General features: G+C 43.3%; 1 protein-coding gene across 3 annotated transcripts in view; it reads left to right on the forward strand.

Moving 5' to 3' along the window:
- Positions 1-21,655, forward strand: part of TEK (TEK receptor tyrosine kinase) — a 63,104-nt gene that overhangs the window by 3,174 nt on the left and 38,275 nt on the right. For all 3 annotated transcript variants that reach the window (XM_050943046.1, XM_050943045.1, XM_050943047.1), the window contains exons 2-4: positions 12,870-13,181; positions 18,288-18,398; positions 19,647-19,799. In XM_050943046.1, coding sequence (XP_050799003.1) covers positions 12,870-13,181; positions 18,288-18,398; positions 19,647-19,799 — 576 coding nt within the window. The remainder of the gene's footprint in view (positions 1-12,869; positions 13,182-18,287; positions 18,399-19,646; positions 19,800-21,655) is intronic.

A 21,655-nucleotide genomic window follows, 5' to 3' on the forward strand; every position in this document is an offset into this window, starting at 1 on the left:
TGTGTGTGTGTAAAGCTAAACAACTATAATCAAAACATACCAAAACCATATTATACCATATACCAAACTATATAAACCATACTGTACTAGAGGTTCTTCAGAATGAGGCATAATGAAATTAAAGGAAATGAAAAGACAAATGAGTGCTGTTTCTCATCACGTTTTTTTAGTTGCACCTCTAAATTTTGAAAAAAGTTCTAACCTGGAATAGCTGCTAAAGGAGAAACAGAGCCAGGGTTTCTGGTCCCTCCTCCCCAGGAGTGGGTGAGTTGTGGTGTCTAACGATTCTTTCTGTCTGCAGCACTTGGATTAGTTACAGCAGGTAGTGGCACAGTGTCCTGGTATTTTTCTAATGGCTCCAGCAGTTTCTGCAGAATTTAAACTCTTTGTCAAAGCTAATCCAGAAGATATGGGCTTGATGCAGAAGTCATGGGGTGAAATGCTCTGACTGCCTGGAAAACAGTAATTTTATATAGCAGGTCAATCTAGATGATCATAATGGTCTCTTCTGGCTGTAAAATCTATGGGTTTGGGTTTTTTATTAACTTTCTAAGTACATGTGTGCAAAGAAAACCTTGCAAATGTGACGTAATGCACAACCTAAGGGGTTGCAAAGGTGGCTCGGTGTCACCTTGGTAGTTATACAGAGCTGCTCTGTGTCTGCTGTTGCTGTAAGTTAGAGTAGGGCTATTCTAATAAGAGGAGTTCCAGCAGCTGGGAATAGCTAGAGCACAGAGGCCTTGGGCCAGGCCTGAACCCATCAAATTCACAAGAGTGAAGTGAAATCCCATGATAATCTGAAGGAGATGGACATATTGTGTCACGAGTAGAGCTAGTCAGAACATTGTCACTGAAATTACATTTTGGTAAAAAAATGCTGATTCATCGAAGCTGAAACGTTTTGCAGGGATGTGTCAGGTGCCATGAAACTTTCATCAGGAGAGTTTTGGGTCAAAGAAAGAGAAAGCGACTGACTGTAGCTTGGTGGTTAGAGCCTAGGCCTGTGATGTGGAATACTCAAGTTCTTCCTCTGATTCATAGTGGTCTGGGATGAAAAACTGTGCTCTGGATCAAGTAGAACAGGGACTCGAATTTGGGTCTCCCAGGTCAGTGCCCTAACCACACACAAAAGACTTTCATTGTGATTACAATGAAACTCACTGGAAAGCGATAGGCTGGATTGCAGGGATCTGCGATGAAGCAGTTAAAACACATGTAACTTTTTAAATATACATGTATGATACCCATCCTCCAGTTAAGTCTGATAAATCTGTCCCAAACTCAGCAAATACATTAATATTTGCAAGATAAGGGTCAAATGCAGAGAAAAGAGCCAGCTCACCAAAAAGGGCTGTATAATTCACCAACATATTTGCAAATCCGTTTTTTTTGTTATCCAGTCAACTCTAGTTAATGACAAAACCGTACATTTTTAAAACTAAAATAATTTCAACCATAGGTTTTCCTTTTCACCATTTATGCTGTTTGTTTACTTTTTGCATTTTATTCAGCCTGAAGGGTGAAATTAGACTAGGTCAATTTCACTTTCAGTTTCCAGCAAGTGTCTCTCTCTGGTTCTCATGTACCAGCACAATGCCGTTGTTTGCCTTTCTGACAATGCAAAACAGTGTTTGCATCTGAAACAACTGTTTTCTTAGGCTTTTCTCTTTTCACGTTGTGAAAACATTTGTATTCTCTCCAGGTTTTGTACTCCCACCACTTATTTTTAGAAAACTGAAATGTGGGACCTGAATCTCAATTTATGACAGTGTTTCTTTGAAAATCAATTTAGATTAGCTTTTCCATCATTTTAAGAGATTACACAGATGACCAATAATATAGACTAAAATATGTAGGAAGCCAAGGGATTGATTCTCCTCTTATGTCAGTTTTATACCACAATGATAACTGGATTAGCTTTATGGGAGCTGCTTCTGAATTACAGAGCAAATGAGAGGAGAATAGACTCACTATGTACAAGTGACACATCATTCACTTTAACTTTCTTCATCGCTGGTTTCAAAATGAGACTGTCAGCAATGGCAAAGTGCTGATCCACTTTTCACCACAAAGCAAATACTGTTTAATGGTTCAGGCTCCCACCCAAATCCCTCCCTTACTCTTGGTAGAAGAACTCATCTTCTGCTAGGGTATCTTTATCATCACCACCATATTAGCTTATAAAACCCAACAGAGGATAACACCAAGCTTCTCCTGTTTCAAGAAGTCTTCAATGTTGTGTGAGATATACTCAGTCCCACAGAGTCTGGGTATCTGCAGGATATGAGATCCATTCTTTACACAGAGCAGGCACATAAATGTCTTGGAGTAGGTGAATGAATAAGAAGAAAGCAGAACAGGGGAATCAATTGATGTCTATATTTTAAATGGTAAGTTCTTAAATCAGTGGGACTCTTTCCACTGACTATAATCAGAGGCTTCAAGTTTTGTTCCTTACCGCTATTTATCAGTGATAGTTTTAATTTTATTATTTCTGGATGTTAAGTGGCAGAGACAGGCTTGAACAATAATAATGTATTTACAATGATGTATCAGCTTTGTCTTTCTGCTGAGGCTGAGCTTTCAAGGGGGTAGTTAGTTTGGTAGGAGGCAGTTTGGTCTTCCGGCTACTGCACTGGATGAGGACTCTGAAGAGTGGGGATCTCAGCCTGGCTCTATCAATAGCTTGCTGGATGACCTTAGACAAGTCACTTTGCCTTGGTTTCCCCCTTTCTGCAATTGGGATGATGACATTTATTTAGCTTTGTGAAGTGCTTTGAGATCATCTGATCAGAAGCACTAGGTGTTATTGCCTAGAGCTAGGACAAGATGTAATGGGCTTAATCTGCAGCAAGGGAGATTTAGGTTAGAGAGTAGGAAAAACTTTCTAACTATAAGAGTAGTTAAGCATGGGAATAGTTTTCTAAGGGAAGTTGTGAATTACCCATCTTTGGAGGTTTTTAAGAAAAAGTTTGGACAAACACCTGCCAGGGATGGCCTACATTTGCTTGGTCCTGCCTCAGCACAGGGGGCTGGATTTGATAATTTCTTGAGGTCCCTGCCAGTCCTACATTTCTATGATTATTATGAATGAAACTCAGATGCAAGAATTTGACTACATTTGAGAAAGTACCTGGTCATTGTTATCTTTTAGTCACCAAAAACGTTTGGCATTTTTCATGTCATCAGTGGACTTGGGATTCCATAAGATGGACTCTGGACACCAGAGCCCATAATATTCAGCAAATACTTTAAATTAAAAATAAAAAAGAAGGGAGAACTGTTTCTCCTGTGAATCTGTGCTTATGGCCCAATTCTGCAACCCTTATTCATGTCAGAAGTTCTTACAGTTCACTTCAGCCACTCCCACTAGTTAAGGAGATCTGAAATTTTGAAATGGAAAATGTTGACAAAACTTTTATTCAACATTTCAGATATTGTCAACCATAAAATCATAGAAATGTAGGGCTGGAAAAGACCTTGAGAAGTCAAGTCCAGCCCCGTGTGCTGAGGCAGGACCAAGTAAAGCAGACCATCCCTGACAGGCATTTGTGTAACCTATCAATAACTCTCCTCTCCCTCCCAAAAATAACAAGATGGTGTCCCTGACCTCTGTTTGCCAGAAGCTGGGAATGAGCGACAGGGAATGGATCACTTGATGATTACCTGTTCTGTTCCTTCCCTCTGGGGCACCTGGTCCTGGCCACTGTCGGAAGACAGGATACTGGGCTAGATGGACCTTTGGTCTGACCCGGTATGGCCGTTCTTATATTATGTTCTTATGAATTTTTTGTGAAAATTTGGATCCATTTTTCAACCAGCTCTATTAGGAAAGATTGTTATATTCTTATAAGTAAGTGTGGCAGGATTAGGTCTATAATTGGTGCATTTCTTTGTGAGGCCCAACAAAATTATAACTGTAAATTTCAGTATTGGTTAATTTAGTATTGCACTTATAATAATAAATAAAATACTGCATTTCATTTTAAAGATTTGTTAGAGGAGCTGTCAGGTTTGATTACTTTCTTTAACAGTATTGCCAAGATGATATACTTCTTGGTTTCTAAATAGATTTATTAGTACTACTACTAATATGAATTTGTTTAGAGCCACCAAAGTGCCAATATACTCTTTTCTGTACAATACACAAAAATAAAGACAGGGCAAAGAGCTTTCAATCTAAAACATGGACACCCTGAGAAATCCAGAGGTGCAGGAGACTTAGTGGTTGGGGTTTGTTTTAGACTTTTGTGGGCTTCATGGAAGAAATGTTTTTTTAAAGGGGCTTGAAAGACATGAGGTTGATGCCTGGGCCAACTGGGCTGTCTGTTTTCATTATACTCTAAATTAGTCTTAAACCCCATAGTTGCATAATGTCATATAACAAATACACAGCAGAAGGTCCTACATTTACCTGCTAATGTACCATGCTCTCTATGCTGAGGTTGAAGGCCAAGTACAGACTCTAGCCATCCTGTTGCTGGGGTGTCCATTTGGCTTATATTCATATACTCAGGTGGGTCACTAGAAAAACTAGTTTAATTTCCCAACACTAACAAAAGTCTGTATAAATCCAGCCTAAACTTTTGGGATTTATTACATTATAGTCTCCATTTAATGACGCTGTTTTTACCCATGATGATAAAAGGGTTTGATGTGTGAATTGAAGTGATTCCTTGGATAAGTTTCCACCTCCCCAAAGGTTATAGAAGGGTTCTCCACTACAAGGCAAGAGGGTGGTAATTGGAACAATCAAATTACCACTGTAATAGTACTTGGCATTTCTGCAAGTTCCACTCCAGGATCTTAACATAGTTTACATACAAATACAAATGAAGTCAATCTCACCACACCCCACTCTCATCTCATTTTACCGATGGGGAAAACGAGTCACAGAAAGGTTAAGTGACTTGTGGCAAAGCAAGGAATCTAAGCCAGCTCTCTCCACACTCCCATGTCTGTGTTTTAATCATGAGATCTGTTCCAAGCTGCTATCTTATGTGCAAGAATCTAAGCTTTCATTTAAGAAAAATAATAAGTTTCTAGTCTGCACTGACAGTGACATCTCAAGATGGTAGATCTTATTTTGTGGGTTTATTTTTTCCCCTTTCACTCCCTGATTCAGACTGGATAGTGTTCATGGGGAAGTTCAGTGGCAACTGAGGGTGTTGAGCATCTCACTGGAGCAGCTCAGCACTTCAGGAGGGGCTTCTCTCTATCTGTCCACAGTGCAGGAGGAAATGCAGGTCCATGTAGGCCCCAAGTACACACAGACATTGCCCACGTCCTTAAGGATATTTCAAACGTTTCATGTAATTAGTTTGTGCCAGCTGTTGCCTGGGCACGTGATCCTGGCTGCAATGGAGTTTTGCCCCTGATTTCAGTGGGGCAGGATTTTGTACTGGGCGCTACAGTCATGTTACCTGAATCCATCTGAAAATTCTTTTGGGATATGGCCAATTTCCCTTTCCAAAGAGGAAATTCTCTGCCAGTGCTTCCTGAGCAGCTTCTTCCTGCCTCCGATTTCTCCTTGGAGGAAAGGAATTAATTGTATTTGAAGTGTGAAGAAATCCAGCCTACTTGGTCCCCACGTGCTGAGCACAGCCCTCCAAGGCAACTCTCCCTATAAAAGCAGCAAAGAATCCTGTGGCACCTTATAGACTAACAGACGTTTTGAAGCATGAGCTTTCGTGGGTGAATACCCACTTCCCTATAAAAACAGCAAAGACCTCCACCTCAACAGAATACCAGTGCCAAAAGAAACAAGCAGATCAACTTAATACCAGGGGAAAAGAATGAAAAAACAGGGCACAGGTGGGTCATAGGGTCAAAACAAAGCTTCCCAGAAAGTGATACAGAGCAGGGAACACTGGACAATGCCTCCTGCTCCACGAAGGGATTGAAGGAATCAGTGAATGCTTCCTGGAAGAAATCTGCCTGGATATGGGATCGAAATAGGCTGCACAGTGACAAAGTAACCCAGAGCACTAGGGAGGTCTCTGGGCCTTGATTCCCAGTCCACTCCTCTACTAGATAGACCCTGCATGGTACTCACATACCCAGCTCTCTCTTGGTGTTGCTCTTGTTATATTCTTACTATGCTCAGAATTCAAAGGGGATCTGTTTTTGATGCTGAACATTCCCAACTCCTAATTACATCATGTTGTTAATAAGGAACCCTAAAATCCAGACTCCTACCCTAACAAGCTCTTTTCCTTCCACCTTTCCACTGTTGCCTTCCTTCCCTGTGTCTCACATTGCTTCCTCATAATACTAATGAATAAATAGTTGATGCTCTTATATAGCACTTTACATATTCAAAGCACTGTATAAATATTAACCAGTTCTCAGATAGGTGGTTGGGTTTTTTGTTTCCTCAGAGCTCTCTGTTGATCTGGTTGGCACAGCTACACTGAGTGACTGCTCTTCTGAAGGAAAGCTAGGGACTCCATACTTGAAGGTTATCAGGCAATTTTTCAAAGTGCTCTCACATCCCCACACATACTCACACTGTCTTGCAAACTGCCATGCCTTATCGGGGCCCAGGGGGCGTAAGAGGTGCAAATTTTGGATTATTGAGTCAAGGGGTTCCGTTCCAGAGGCCTGGTCCCAAGAAATAAAAGACTTGTCATTACATTTATCCCACTCTTATGATATTTTTGCAAACTATGGCACTGATCTCCCCCAAACAGATTACCAGATCAACTTTAGCCTCAGCTAGGATCTGGGGCAGCAATATTAAAAAAAATTATTAGAGAGGCTTTCTAGGTCTGCAAATTGGCACCTAGGATGAGTGCCAGAGAATTCCTCTAAGCCATCTCTTCCAGTTACTCCTGACTGAGCACTAACTGGAGAAGTAGCATGGCACAGAGGACCGGTAGGGTACATGGCAGTGTGTGAATGCCATTGCAAAGGAGGAGTTTTGGTGGACAAATATGCAAAGGGTTGCGGAGAAAGTGCAGAGTACTCTTATATTCCCAGGGCGGCACACGACTCCTGCATTTTGGGAGGTTGGGTGTGAGCACTGGAAGCTTCCTAGAAGTGTAGGGGGGCACCAGCACCTGAACCATGGCCCTTCCCCCACCCTTGCTCAGCATTGTCCCCCGAGGCCCCACTCATACACTATCCCCATTTCACCCCAGGCTCTGCTCTGCCTCTTCCCCGAGGCTCCCCCTACCATTCCCCCCTTTCCTGAGGCCCTCCGCCTGCTGCCTTTTTCCCCCTCCCCCCAGACCCTCCCTTCTTTTCCCCCATCCCATGAAGCGCCCCCCTCCGCCCCTCCCAGAGAGGGCAGAGAGGTATGAGCAGGGGGCAGGGGGGACCTCGGGGGAAGAGGCAGAGCAGGGATGGAAAAAGGAGCAGTGTGGGCTGGGCCACAAGGGAAGAGAACAAGTGGGAATGGGGCCTTGGGGCTGAGCCCATGGGGGGCTATGGCTCGGGCACCTTTTCGGCCTCCAGAGGATGGTGCGCTGCATCCTGTTTGGGGCAGCTTAGCCTCCCCTGGCCTCTTGTACCCACCACCCATTTTCTTTTTGGCATCTCTCATGTACTATCAACCACTGGAAGTGACGGTGAGAGCTGTGCTGACCTCTTACAGTATTCCCTGGATCCGTCCTGCTAGACACGGTCTAGTGAGGGATAGTGCAACCCTTGGATTAGTTGTGCTCAAGTGGATTTGTGCTGAGCACCATGAGTATCTACATGGGCATTTCCTGTCTCCACAGAGGTAAAGTGTGTGTGTGGAGGTGCAGTGGAACAGACATTACTTTAACTCTGTATTTCCTGGTTAGTGGAGGATTACGTTTATCCACACTCCTGGTTCTGGAACAGCACAAGGCAGCGCTGGGCAGCCATAACTCTGTGTCAATAGTCTTTTGGCAATGAATTCGCTGTAAGTTACACCTTCCATTTCCAATGTTCGCCGCCTGCGGGTGCCTCCTTTTCCCAACCCCCCCTTTGCATACACAGCAAATCTCCTTCCTGCAGAGGTCACTCCTACAAGGAGAGGGGCAGGAGTCAAAAGGATTTTTTCAAGGAAGCACAGGGGATCTTCACTGATACAGAGAGAGGCTGTTTCCTGTCTGTGTTTATTGCGTTCTCAGAGAGCGAAATCCTTCAGTCACAGATTGGGCAAAACTCCCATTGACTTCAAGGGTTAGTTTTGCCACACTACGGAGTGGGAGATCCTCTCGAATAAGAATAGCAGGATTTGGCCATGAGAGGCGGCTAAGCAGTATTCTGTAGGCAGTTGGCTTGCAGCAGAAATCTACTTTATCAGCACTTTCCCCTAGGGGCTTGTCTGTATGGTCAGATAGAACACAGCAAGCTGGGATGTAAATCTACTTTGCACTAGCCTGCTGCACTTTAACGCAGTGGCTCTCAACCTTTCCAGACTACTGTACCCCTTTTAGGAGTCTGACTTGTCTTGCGTACCCCCAAGTTACATTTCACTTAAAAACTATTTGCTTACGAAATCAGACATAACAGTACAAAAGTGCCACAGCCACACTATCACTGAAAAATTGCTGACTTTCTTGTTTTTACCATATAGTTATAAAATACATCAATTGGAATATAAATATTGTACTTACATTTCAGCGTATGGTATATAGAGCAGTATAAACAAGTCATTGTCTGTATGACATTTTAGTTTGTACGGACTTTGCTCGTTCTTTTTGTGTAGCCTATTGTAAAAGTAGGCAAATGTCCAGATGAGCTGATGTACCATCTGGAAGACCTCTGTGTACTACCAGGGTTCACGTACCCCTGGTTGAGACCCACTGTTCTAATGGACTGTGTGGACTCTACTGCTGGGCACGAAAAGTTCCCTAGTGCACTGTGACTTACTCCAGTTTCAAAGCGCACCATGGAACATTTAGTGCATCGCAGCTCGGGCCACGGGGACACTTTGTGTGCAGCAAGCTAGTGCAAAGTAGGTTTATACCCCAGTTTACTGAGCATTAACTGTTCATATAGACAAGCCCTACATCTAAGGGGACTAAGGGTCTAATCCTTTGCCGCTTGGAGATATCGGATGTCTTTCTATTACTTCAATAGTTTTTAGTTCGAGCCCTAAAAGTCCAGTCCTACAGATGCTGAAGCCAGTGGGAGTTGAGAGAGCTATTCTCCTCTCAGGAAATGCTCAGCACCTTGTGGGATCAGGCCCTCATTGGGACCATCTATCTAGAGATGGACGTTTCATTAGCTCAGAATTTGCACCTGGTCTATATTTTCATCTCCAGCTGAAATGGATTCCAGCTATGAGACTTTGATCCCCAAGGAATAAATGACTCTTGGGTAGCCAGACTGTCAGTTCCACTGGGATAGTCTCATGTACTGGGCATGCCTACAGTACAGCTGCTACATTGGCACAGTTGTGTCGATGCTGCTTACATCAGTGGAAGAGGTTTTTCCTTTGATATAGTTAATCCAACTAGCTCACGGGCGGTAGCTAGATTGACAGAAGTCGTCTTCCATCAACCTAGCTAAGAGGTTAGGTTGACCTACCTATTGTGTTCAGGATGTGAGCAACCCTCACAGCCCTGAGCAATGTAGTTAGATAATTTCATTTTTAAGCGTAGGCCAGGCCTTAGATAAACTATGGGCCTGAGTCTCCATTGTTCTGTGCCTTGTGTTTAGTCATTTCACTTCTGCAAAGAAAGAGCAAATAGGGTGTAAAGTGCCACCATTCCGATTTGACACTCATTATACCCACTTTGCACCGGGATCAATGCCTACACAAGACTTGGGCCCCAGACTAAGATTCTGCTGCTTTTGAGGGATATTAAAATTCTCATGCAATGCAGGAGAAAGATGTTCTCTTTATTTTTTGAAATCTATGTTCATGTAAGCAAATTACCTGACTGCACATTAAAGGCAGGTCGGGGGAGCGTTCTCTGACTTGTCAAAAAGGTATGTGCCCCTTTAAGGGCTAGACATCTGGAAAATGACTTGCTGTGGCAGCTTCAGACCAGGTCGGCATGGGGATGCTGACCCATCCCACCCCCACAGGTGACCAGAAAGGGGGCGGGGGGATATATTTGTGTCCATGTAGGTGCTATGGAAGCCCTTCCCTCTCAGCTATATCAATGCATTTTCATTCTAATTTGCAACCTTGCTTCAAACTCCACCACTCCTGGGGAACACGATACATGTAACAATCCCCCTCCTAGTCATGGAGCTGGGATCCAGATTTGAATCTGAACTTCTCCAGAGTTTGGGGAAATTAGGATCCAGTGTTGGTCCAGGTCCACGTTTAGTTATGGATTGCCAGAATATGAGATGGCTCCTCAGCTGCTCTATATTGCCATCCCCTTGACTTCTATAGAGGTATGCTTCTTTCCAGTAAGCACTCGATGCTCTGTAGGAAACATCCATAGACAGCTATTGTAGAACCTTCATCCTTAAATATTGACTTCAGTGAAGTAGCTTCTGATTTACCCTGGTTAAAAGCAAGAGGAGACTTGACCCTAGAGTGAGCAAGGAAGAACTGCTCATGTGAGTAGAGACTGCAAGCTTAGACCCTAAATATGCAGTAAATACAAAATAAATAAAATGCACACACCCAACTGGCCTTGATTGCATTGTACAGCTACTTAACTTTAGCTGTATTCAAACAAGTCATTTCTGTAATGTGCTACAGGATGACTTGACTTCTTTGACCCTTGGCTTTATGCAACATTTATTTTAATGGCTGCTACATCCTTTCCAGAAGGTTTTATCTCTCTGTTATGTAACATAAGTTATCTGGGTTGGCACATGAAAGGGTGGTAACTGCAGCGCTCTGGCTGGGAGGGATGGCTGTCAGTGTGTCTTAAGATACTACTTTCCCCTGAGAAGCTGCTGGCATTGCATGCTGTGAAGTACCTCCTCCCTTGGACTAAAGCACCGAATACACACGCACACATTCAGAATCTGCAGTAAGCACTGCTCCCCTTTGACCTCTTTATCTAGGGCTAGACTCCTTGCTTCAAATCTGAAAGCTGTTTGCAAACAGAATGGCACAAAATATTGATTGCAGAGAGCCTGCTGGTATACATACAAAATACAGCTGAATCTAAAGCTGGAAAATAAAGGCGATGCTTAACAGAAATCCGTTATTGTTTGCATTTTAGCTGAAAAATGACAGCATTCCCCTACTCCTTACCCTTATTTCCAACATCGAAAGCACTGAGCATAAGGGATTCTGTATCTCACTCCCTCAGCAACTAAGACTTACAACACTTTCCAAGAGAAAACATTGTAATTATCCTTCTCTCTGTATTTATCTGCTGTTTTTAAACAGATAGGTACAGCAGATAGGTATCTGCTGTACCTATCACCATAGTATTTTAAGTCAGTTAAATTTATTAAAGGGAGCCTTATCTATTGGCAAACTCACAAGATTAGAAGTTAGAAAGTCTGGTTTATATCTCTGCCACAGACTTCTTATGTCCTCTGGAATGTCACTTAACCTCCTTTTTAGCTCAGTTTTCCAGTCTGTAAAATGGAGATAATAATACTTACATCTTGGCCATTGGTTAAATGGTTGAAAAACACTTTCAGATCTATGGGAGACACCTCAGACGTCCAAAGTATTTGTTGTTGTTCTTCTTATTAGTTCCTATGGCTATGTGACATGTCCAGACTATCAAAATGTAAGTAATATGTACTTGTTGGAAAGCCAGTAAGCATGTGCTGGAACTTAAGTGCTTTCTTAAATTACGAGTCTTTAACTGTTGGAAGCACTGATCACTGAAAACTGTAAGGAACCCCTGTAACTCTGTTGTTTGTTGTTCTCATTTGGGTTTAAAGCAATAACCATATTAGACTGTAGATCAGTGAGGGAAGGGGGTAATGGGAGAGAGTTTAAGTTTTTAGTTTTAAAGTGATTTTATGTCTGTAGAGCACGAAACAGCCAACATATAATTAGCAATGTTAGGGTAAGAAAAGGGGAGGTTTCTTTCATGCAAACAGGGGTCTGATTCTCCACTGCCCTGCACTTTGCCTAGCCCTTGGCACCTTGGCAAAGTGGGCATAAAGAGGGTGTTTTGATTTGGTAATGTTTTCCATTTAGATATGCATGGGTCACAAGGTACAAAGCAGTGGAGAAGCTGGCTCAGAAATTTGAAATATGGGTGTATGACTGGCTCTTAGAGGCATATTTTCAGATACTGGTCTCAATTTTTCCCTGTACAAATTCTTCCCATAAAAATTAAGGCCCAGATAAGGAAGCTCATGAATGATAAAATAGATGCTATTATTTTTATACATCAGTTGATGGCTACTTGGAGCAAGTGCATGGCCACTGATCCATGCATGCAATTGTATCCACAGTGATGACACAACAGTCTCCCTGTGCCCCTACTTCTTAGTGCTGGCCTTAAAGGATATTCCATAGGTTCTGGATGTATGATCCATGAAGAGGTGTGAGGAAAGGGTCTGTGTTGCCAGAGAAGTGGCTCACTTCCCATTCTGCACAAACTGGGGAAAGTCATAAGGGTCCTTTCCTTCCACACATTCCAAAGGCACAATCTGGGTTCAGGGTTTGCTCCCAAAGTAACTAGAACAGAATATTTACATGCATCCATTTTATTTTAGTTCAGTGTTCAGTAAGCATTGGGGAAGCACTTAGTATGGGGAAGGGATAACTCAGTGGTTTGAGCATTGGCCTCCTAAACCTAGGGTTGTGAGCTCAATGCTTGAGGAGGCCGATTATAGATCTGGGGCAAAATAGCAGGGACTGGTCTGAATGACCTTTCAGGGTCCCTCCCAGTTCTATGAGGCAGGTATATCTCCAGATATTATTACTTCAAAAGTCCTTATGTGAATAATCAGAACTAAAAGAAAGACTCTGCAGAAAAATCTTTTTACCTGTTGTTTGTTTGTAGGTAAAGTGGAGGCAGCACTGGACCTGATGTTGATCAATTCAGTCCCTCTAGTGGGCAACTCGGAGACATCGCTTATCTGTATTGCAGACAGATGGAGTTCCCGCGAGTCTGTCACAATAGGGCGAGACTATGAGGCCTTGATGAGCCAACACCAGGACCCTCTGGAAGTTACTGAAGATGAGAAGAGAGGAACAGCCAAAAAAGTAGTGTGGAAAAGGGAACAAGCTGGTGAAACTATTGGAGCTTACTACTGTGAAGGGAAAGTCAAAGACGAGGTGACGAGGATACGTACAATGAAGATGCCACTAGGAGGTACTGTATGCAGGTCAGACCAGAGATGTGCGAGCCCCACTAGGGCACATCTGCTTGCAGTTTGGCTGCTACCCTTAAATAACAGGAGCAGATACAGTAGTGGATCCAGAGTGGGCAAACTGGCTTGGATTCATTAAGAACTTATCTGGCCCAAATCCAAACCAATCTTTTCTGAGGCTCAGAAACATTTGGTTAATGTTCTGAGTTAGTATTTTTCTCTTACATTTTTGCAGGTTTTGTCCATTTCTGGTTATATCCAGCAGCATAAAATGGAAGCAAGAAAATATGGCAAGAAAAACCATTATGGCCTCATTGAACCTACAAAGCAATAACTACAGTAACTCTTACATTGGGCCTTTCATCTTCAAAGCACTTTAAAAACGTGACCCCTACCCCAAGTAATTTCCATAATCTGAGAAAAGCCAGAGGGCTTGTCTACACAGTACAGCAAATCTCACTCTAACTTGTTACACTCTAACTGCCCCATGTAGACCCTGCTGGTGCGCTTTAAAAAGTACCTTTTAGAGTGCATCAGCAGGGTCTATATGGAGCAGTTAGAGTACAACACAGAACACTTTATAAACTGAGTTCCTCTAGTGCACTTTGCCATGCTGTATACTCAAGCCAAGAGACTCCACACAGTCCACCAAGAATTTCACTATTGCCAGCCAATCTCTTTTATGTGGAAGGTGCTCTGATATCAATGTGGTGAGCAACAGTATTAGATAGATAGATAGATGAGTTTAAAAGCTAGGAGCTATTGCTATGCTCTGATTCCTAGGCCATGCCTATTCATAATGGAAATTTCATATGTATCTTGATCTCATGAGACTTCCAGGCTGAGTTCCAAAGCAAAGAGCTTGGCATAAGCTCCAGAGAAATATAAGAACTTTTAGATAATTTTCTGCTCTTCATCAAACATTAAAACCTTTGGAAGTTCACTCATCACTAATATTTAGCACAATCTGTTATGGTACCAACAGTTCAAACACCCCCACTCAGCCTGCAAATCCATTATTGTGCACAAATACTGTCAAGATGATGGAAATTGTAGAGTGAACATATAATAACACTTTCTCTTGCTCTCTCTCCCCAGTGAGCAGGGCTGATGTTTCTTTGTTGTAATGTGGTGTGAACAGGCCAGGTGGATTTTGCATTTTGCTCTGAAGGTGATAAGGTTTGTGGTTGTTCTGGCTTCTACTGAGAGGGCACTCCTGATTCTCAGGCCTGTCACCCAAAAAGCTCTGTCCCTTGTACTCACATATGTCTCAGATTGCCAGTTCCATTGTTCTGTTCAATGGGGGTGAGGGGTGTTCATGATCAGGCAGGTGAGGCAGACCCTCAGGTAACAATCTACAAAAGGCTTTGAAGATGGGGGCCAAAATCTTGAATTTGGCCTTGTATCTAACAGGAAGCCAGTGTAGATAGCAGGTTATTGGGGTGATGTTCTCTTGATATCTTGTGTTCAGCAGATAAGATGAAGGGTTCTGAGCCCATTGTAGCTCTTTAAGGTCAAGGGCTACATGCCTGGGAAGAGAGACTTACAATAACCAAGACTTGAGAGCCCAGCACATGGATCACCCAAGCTAAATCTGTTATATTCAGAGGAGATATAATCTTCTTACCAGCTGTACATGGATTTAGAAGCGGCATTTTGGGGGTCTTGATTATTGCATTTCTACTTTTCAGATGATCTTTGCTGAAAGCTCTGGTTGATATGGTTTGAGTTGGATCTCATCAGAGAGCCTATTATGTGCACTGAGTAGTAAGCTTCTGGATGGGTGAGAAAGAGACATAGTAGAAATTCTCAAAGCTATTAAAGGCCACAGGGAGAGGAAAGAGAGGTGAGGGAAGGGCTGCGAGGTTTGGCAAAACTACCGTAGCTGGCAAATAGGCCTTTTTCCTCTCCACAGTTATTATCTGAATAATTGTAAAGGCTTCTGAAAACACTAAGGGTTTCTTCTCATCCGATGAGTTGAAAGTTGCACTGTGTGTCCAACTGAAGACAACAGGAGCTGTTGAATGATTGGCCATTTTGAAAATCTAGCAGTTGCTTTGGGCCCCTATCCATCACACTACTTAAGCATGTGCTTAACTTTAAGTATATGAATAGCCCCATTGACTTTAATGGGATTGCTCACATGCTTAAGTATATGCTTATATGCTTTACTGGGGCCTATGTGTCTATATATAGACGTAAGAGCCTAACTTAAGCTGTTCATGTTTGACAATCTTGGCCTTTATAATGTGAAAATGTAAAGGAAGAACATTTTTCTACACGTAGAGGGCCAGTTATCCTATATACTCTAGACTTACATGGCATATGGTATGTATAGTATAGAATCTATTCCTAGTGACTGAAGGGGAAAAAATTGTAACACAACAGAATCTCTCTACAGAGGAAGGGATGATTATGGATTTACAGACATGTAAACCAAAGAGATCTGGGGCACTTCTACAACTCAGTTCATTGTGTCTCTTTAAGGCGTGGGCTCATATTGTAAAATAATTAATTAAATGCAGATTATAAGCTAAAAATACATTGGAACTGAGCCCACCAAGGAATGTGGGTTCCTTTCCATTACAACAATGTTGTGAAGAAAAGGTCCCATGGATAAACTAAACAACTCACACAAAGAAAATAGAAAGGAAAAATAAAAGCTGAACTGTAAAGCGAATTTCTTATGAAAAACAATTAATAGTAGCTGTCTACATTGAAAACAAAAAGCCATCGAACCAAACACCCCAATACTTGGAGATAGAGTACAGTTCCCAGCTAACACAGACATACTAGTACTAGCTTTCAGTGAGCTAGCTGCACTCAAAAAGTAGTGTAGCCGTGGTAACATAAGTTGCAGCAGGAGATGACATGAGCTATCAGCCCTGAGGCCAATCCATACTTGGGGTGGCAAGTCCATACCGCTGCTTGCTGCTTCCAAAGCTGTCATGCCTACATTGCTCTTTTTAGCTAGCTAGCTCAATGAGAGCTGGTGCACATATGTCTACGTGTGCCGGGAATCACACCCCCAGCTCTGATTGTGGATGTAATCATAGGATCAAACACTTTAGTAGAGCTGGTTGAATCCATGTTGCAAGAAACTTGTTTTTAAAAATGTTGCTTTATTTTCTGTTCACAAATAGATTGCAGTTTTCGAAATGAGTTTGTTTCTTGTGAAAGCTATTGAGTTGGCAACAATCTGGGGTTGTTCACAAATTTATTGGTTGTAGGAAGCAGTCATTTGATTATTCAGTTCTTGGAATTCCCTATTTGGCTGTGTGATTGGCCAGGCAAGTCCAGATGCTAATACCTAGATAATATTGTGCAAGGCTGCAAACCTGCAAACACTTATGCATATGCTTAACTTTACGCACATGAGTAGTTTCACTGAAGTGAATAGAACTACTTGCATAGTTGGACCAACTTCTGTTGGTGAGAGAGACAAGAAGGGACACTCTGAGTTAGTTTCCTAGACTTGAAGACCTAAACGTCTGTGTGGCTCAGAAGCTTGTCTCCCTCATCAACAGAAATTGGTCTAATAAAAAATATTACCTCACCCACGTTGTCTCTCTAATATCCTGGGACCAACACAGCTAAAACAACACTTCATATAATATAATACAGCAGTTAAAGTGTTTTTATACGTCATTTCAAAATGGAAATAAGTCTTGATTTAATTTCGTATCAAAATCTTTTGCAACTAAAGTTTTGTGTAATTTTGACTTAAAATGTCATTTGGGTTTTTTTTTCCATTATTGGTTTCTGGATTTTCAGGTTTCTCGCTCCCCTACTCCCTTTCCTCCACTGGTAAATAGACAAAAAGGGTTTGAAAATGAATGAAACTCACTTTTACACTTATTTACTGTTTTCCAGCTGGAAAAGATTGGAAAACAGCAGGAAAGTGTGTGAAAGTAGGTTTCTGTTTTGGGCATTTTTTTTGTTTTGAATTTTCCAGTTCAAGAATTTTTAAAAATGCATTGAACTGCATATTTTCCCATGGAACCAGGGCTGATGCAACCATTTAGTTGACCTAGGTGGTTGCCTAGGGCACTAGAATTTGGGGGCAGCATTTTCTTCAGCAGCGACCGTGGCAGCTGGATCTTCGGCCACCCCGGTCGCCGTAGGCATTTAGGCGGAGGGAGCTGGGGCAGGGAAGCGTCGGGAGGGCTGCCTGCAGCAAGTAAGGGGGGGGCGGCATGCAGGGGAACTCCCTGCCCCAGCTCACCCCTACCCCGCCTCCTCCCTGAGCACACCGTGGCTGCTTCTCGTGAAGCAGCGACAGCATGCTCGGGGAGGTGCCTCAAGGCAGACGGTGTGGGGTGGGGAGCTGTCGCGGGGGGGGCACCTCAGGGCAGAGGGGGGGAGCTGTTGCTGGGGCGGGCTCCTCAGGGTGAGGGCTCAGGGACGGGGAAGGGCGCAAGTTGGAAGTTTCGCCTAGGGCGCGAAACATCCTTGCACTGGCCTTGCATGGAACATTTAGATTTTGATGACAAGATATTCAGATAGAAAAAATTTTGGTTGAAAAATGTTGCCCAACCCTTCTCAGAATACATTTATTCTGTTGTCCTCAGTAAGGAATGGTGTCCTTCAGTACTTGTGGAAAGTGTGGTGAGCTAATTTTGAGCACTACACTATGCTATTCCTGTCTTCCAGTAGGCCTTATATGACACTGATGTCCTGACACTACATCATAGAAACTTTCTTTGCCAGTGGAAGATCTTTTCCTAGTAAATTTACCCAGTACCTTGCCCAATCTATTTATAAAAATTGTCCCTAGGGCTAAAAAAGACTTGGGAGATTATTCTACAACTGGTTGGTTCTCTTGTTAGGAATTGTTTCCAGTTATCCAGCCAGTATTAACATTCTTATTAATTTCCTCGCCTTGCTTCTAGTTACATCCCCTTATTGTTCAAGCACCTATATGCCCTCCCCCAATGCCACTGCTGAAACACAGAGCAGGGACTGCTGATGGCAAAGGAAATCTAAACATATGAATCACCAGTGATGATTCTGCTGTAGATTATCCTCCAGCTTTCATCTTAGGGGACTCGCAGTCATTGATAATATTTATAGTCATTGATCCCATGTTTTGACCATTTTCATTTTAGCTTCCTTCCTCCCAGTGGCCTTAACTATGACAGTGAACAAAGGAGAACATGTGAACATTTCCTTCATCAGAAAGATTGCAAAGGAGGAAGATGCAGTGATCTACAAAAACGGTAACAATTCTCTCTCTCTATTCCCCCCTCACCCGTCACTGTGATATCCTCGCACCTGGGTCACTACATTAAAATAATTACTGATGATGCTCTTGCTGTGCAATTGAAGGAAGCATCATGTCGTGTGCATTTAGTGCTCAGTGAAGGAGCCAGATTGCCAACCCAAGAAACAGAGTTCATCAAATTATTTGCTTCCCCTCCACAATCTCTTTTGCTTTCCAGTTCCCCAGTTGTTGTGCCTTTGCTTTTAATCTTACAACTCCCTGCCTTTGTATCTCTGCCTTGCATCCCTCAATATCTCCTGTGCTATGCTGCTCTAAGTGCTTCTGCCCCACTTCCTCTTTTTCTGTTTACTTGCTGCCTTCCGAGTTCTCTTCCCCTTCCCCCCCCCACCCAACTCCCCCTGAGCACTCCAGAAGCTGGACGTCTGACTGAGATCTCTCTCTGCTCCATGGCTACATAGCTTACCCCCTGCCCGAGCTTAAGCAATGACAAGACCAACAGGATTCCACAAGGGAGTAAGGGTCTGTGTTTGTGAATCACTTTACATGATCAGGGCCTAACTAATGGCCAACACTTGTATATGTATGACAGTGAGAAACCATAGAGAAGAGGCCATCCAAAGTGACCTTATTCATAAAAGGAAATATTTGCAAATATACATACACATGTACCACGCCATGCGAATCAGCTGGCATCTGACTAGCTGAAGCACAAGGTGAGCTGATCCTCTAAACCAAGCAGAATTCTGCAGTTCACTGACGGCACGAGTATCCCTGCAGCTACATTTTTCAGACATTAATTACCATGTTGTCAGGGCCGGCTCCAGGCACCAGCTTATCAAGCAGGTGCTTGGGGTGGCAACAGAGAGCAAGACGGCATTTTCAGGTATTCGGCAGCTATTCGGTGGAGGGTCCCTCACTCCTGCTGGGAGCGAAGGACCTCCTCCTGAATTGCTGCAGATCACAATCGCGGCTTTTTTTTTTTTTTTTTTTTTGGCTGCTTGGGGCGGAAAAACCCCTGGACCCAACCCTGCATGTTGTTCAACTCCTACACAGTGGTAGCTGGAGGCGAGGCAAAGAAGAGGTTTTGTGCCCTAGCCGTGTCATGATCAACAGATTTGTTTTGCGTAGTAGACAGCTTGCTTCATCTGAGATGACCTCACCCACTGGCTGACCTGAGTTCCTCTTGTGAAGGGATGAATGGATGTTCTGCTCTGTTATGATGTTTTTTATGCTCTTCTCTCAGGTTCTTTCATTCACGCTGTGCCCAGGCATGAAGTGCCAAATGTGCTAGAAGTGACCTACTCTGAAGTCCTGCTGCAGGATGCAGGGGTCTACTCTGCCAGATACATAGGAGGAAACACCTTCACCTCTGCTTATACAAGGCTGATAGTAAGACGTAAGTTTCCTTCTTTTGTGTTTTGATCATTCTTTATTTTTGTATTTTGAAGATGGAGAGCCAACCTTTGTAAAAGCAAAAGAGGGGCCAAATTCTCAGGTGGTGCAAACTGAGACCATTTGACTCGAAGTAGGGATTTTGGCCCTATCTGCCTACTGTGTGCATGCTGATGCTGCTTTTGAAAAGGTGGGAGCCCAGCTTTCAAAAATTCTGTCTTGGGCAGCTCAATCAACATGACTCTGACCCAGAATTTGGTCTTTGGGGGTTTACCATAGGATTTCCTAGTAGGTGCCAGCCAGTGAAAATTCTATTTAGATGTCTAGAGGACTTGGGGCCTCTTTTGACATCCAAATGCCATGTTGACACATTAAATTGCAAGCTTAGATCTGAAAATTCCAGCCCAAGTCTGGATTTCTCTAGTCATGTTTCTCTGTTATTGGAGCTGTCTCAAGAATTTTCCATCATCACCTTCACAATCATGGCTTTGCATTAGAAGATCATAGGAAGTATAGTGACTGAGAGAGGGTCACAGACTGAACACTGCTGAGCCCTGGCAGCTCCCTGCAGTTCCTCCAGCATCTTGCAGGAACAGGTCTGGCATACATACTCTGATGTTTGTGCTTGTAATGGAGTTTAGGGACTGGTCTTTGCTCCTCTTAAAGATAATGAAAAAAATTTCTATTGGTTTCCAGAGTTCAGGAACAGATCCTTAGTAACTTATCAGCCTAGGAAATGGTAAACAATGATCAAGACAGGAGTTTGTGTTCAGGGTTCGCTCTAGGTTTTTTGCCATCCCAAGCAAAAAATTTGCTGCCCCAAGCTCAGGTGGGGCTGGGGCTCACAGGCAGCGCTGGAAGCGGAGAGAGTGATGTCACCTTCTCCCAGCACCTGGAGGGGCCTTTCCCACTCCCCCCAACTGTGCAGAGAAGCCCCGATATAAGGGGTGGCACAAGGCAGTGCAGCAGCCTGTTGTGGAAAATCGACCACACGGTTGATTTTAGATCAGACAGCCTGAGGCACCTTTATTTCATACAAGCACATATGCAGGGAGAGACAGCATAGACCCCACGCAAGAGGCAGGCTGCTCCGCCCTTTACAATTTTACCAAGCTTATAAAGGTTAAAACCGCAAAACGTTACACATAACATACCCATATTTGGGTGATATTGCTAACCCTGCAATTTAAGATGAATATTTTACCGTATCTGGCATAAAATATTGCAAATCAACAAGCTATTTTAACATGTTTCATGTGTTTTGGCAGTTGTTGCACTGGTCATTTTGTAACCCCTCCTTGCGGTTACCTTAAGTAAGCAATATTTGCCATATTATACTTGCCTAAAGCTGAGCTGGCACCCAAGGGACCCCTTGTCCTCCTCCCAGTTCCTCTTTTGCCAGTGTTTCATACCCTGTTTCTACATACCTAGTTTCTTCATGCCCCAGTACTCAGTATGCTAATAAACAATTTGTTCTTTTTTAGCAGTGGTTTAGTTAAAGCCTGAGGCCTGCATATAGGGGCCTGTAAAAATAATTGAAAAGCTCTTCTAACTATAAAACAATGGCAAAGCTTATCTAATGAGGTGGGCGGGGGGTTATGTTCCCTATCAAGCCAGTGTGCAGATGAGGTGGCACAGCCTGTGCTCCCCGGCAGGACTCAGTCTCTCCTCCCCAGGTTGCGGCTGGGCCCTGGCAGCTCAGCATCCCAGGCTGGGGCTTCCCCTTCCTGCTGCGGCTGGGGGCATGGTGCCCTCGCCCCGTCTAAGTGGCAGAGCTCCGAGAGCACAACTGCCCCGAAAAAAAGAGAATGACTGGAATGTTGCCCCTAGAAATGTGGCACCCCAAGCACATGCTTGCTT

This window comes from Gopherus flavomarginatus, chromosome 3, assembly GCF_025201925.1.
Source record: "Gopherus flavomarginatus isolate rGopFla2 chromosome 3, rGopFla2.mat.asm, whole genome shotgun sequence".
NCBI classification, from domain to species: Eukaryota; Metazoa; Chordata; order Testudines; family Testudinidae; genus Gopherus; species Gopherus flavomarginatus.